This window comes from Otolemur garnettii, unplaced genomic scaffold (genome assembly GCF_000181295.1).
Source record: "Otolemur garnettii isolate 467f Iridium unplaced genomic scaffold, OtoGar3 scaffold00117, whole genome shotgun sequence".
Classification (NCBI taxonomy): Eukaryota; Metazoa; Chordata; class Mammalia; order Primates; family Galagidae; genus Otolemur; species Otolemur garnettii.
The window spans coordinates 1,806,425-1,807,723 of NW_003852512.1; the positions used below are offsets into that span (position 1 = coordinate 1,806,425).

The following is a 1,299-nucleotide window of genomic DNA, read 5'->3' on the forward strand; positions in this document are numbered from 1 at the left end:
AGAGGGCAGGCAGAGTGGTGAGGCTTTTGTTGAACTTGAATCAGAAGATGATGTAAAAATGGCCCTGAAAAAAGACAGGGAAAGCATGGGACACCAGTACATCGAGGTGTTCAAGTCCCACAGAACCGAGATGGATTGGGTGTTGAAGCACAGCGGTCCCAACAGTGCTGACAGCGCCAATGATGGCTTCGTCCGACTTCGAGGACTCCCATTTGGATGCACAAAGGAAGAAATTGTCCAGTTCTTCTCAGGGTTGGAAATCGTGCCAAACGGGATCACATTACCTGTGGACCCCGAGGGCAAGATAACGGGGGAAGCTTTTGTGCAGTTTGCCTCCCAGGAGTTAGCTGAGAAGGCTCTGGGGAAGCACAAGGAGGGGATAGGGCACAGGTATATAGAAGTGTTCAAGAGCAGTCAGGAGGAAGTTAGGTCATACTCTGATCCTCCTCTAAAGTTCATGTCTGTGCAGCGGCCAGGGCCCTATGACCGCCCTGGCACAGCTAGGAGATATATTGGCATCGTGAAGCAAGCTGGCCTGGATAGGATGCGGCCTGGTGCCTACAGTGCAGGCTACAGTGGCTATGAAGAGTACAGTGGCCTCAGCGATGGCTACGGCTTCACCACTGACCTATTTGGGAGAGACCTCAGCTACTGTCTCTCTGGGATGTATGACCACAGATACGGAGATGGTGAGTTCGCAGTACAGAGCACCACTGGGCACTGCGTCCACATGAGGGGGCTGCCATACAAAGCGACCGAGAATGACATTTACAACTTCTTCTCTCCACTCAACCCTGTGAGAGTGCATATCGAGATTGGCCCAGATGGAAGAGTGACCGGCGAAGCAGACGTAGAGTTTGCCACTCACGAAGAGGCTGTGGCGGCAATGTCCAAAGACAGGGCTAACATGCAGCACAGATACATAGAGCTCTTCTTGAATTCAACAACAGGGGCCAGCAATGGGGCATACAGCAGCCAGGTGATGCAAGGCATGGGGGTGTCAGCAGCCCAGGCTACCTACAGTGGGCTGGAGAGCCAGTCAGTCAGCGGCTGCTACGGGGCTGGTTACAGCGGGCAGAACAGCATGGGTGGGTACGACTAGATTTGTAGGAACATTTAAGTTTTTTCAATCAAATTTTCACAGGCAGCCAACCAGCAATGAAGAGCAGTTATAACTCTAGAGGAAGCTGTGGGGACCCATTTTGCACCATGAGTTTGTGAAATCTGGATTAAAAAAATTACCTCTTCAGTGTTTTCTCATGCAAACTTTTCTTCTAGCATGTGATATTGAGTAAACTA

General features: G+C 50.9%; 2 protein-coding genes across 6 annotated transcripts in view; one reads left to right on the forward strand and one right to left on the reverse strand.

Moving 5' to 3' along the window:
- Positions 1 to 1,299, reverse strand: part of FGF13 (fibroblast growth factor 13) — a 528,354-nt gene that overhangs the window by 26,535 nt on the left and 500,520 nt on the right. The window lies entirely within an intron of this gene.
- Positions 1 to 1,299, forward strand: part of LOC100964489 (heterogeneous nuclear ribonucleoprotein F) — a 2,101-nt gene that overhangs the window by 364 nt on the left and 438 nt on the right. Inside the window, 1 exon segment of the mRNA XM_012809934.2 lies at positions 1 to 1,299. This exon segment is cut by the window's left edge and continues 46 nt beyond it; it is cut by the window's right edge and continues 438 nt beyond it. Within this exon segment, the coding sequence (XP_012665388.2) occupies positions 1 to 1,102 (1,102 nt within the window). The 3' untranslated portion in view covers positions 1,103 to 1,299.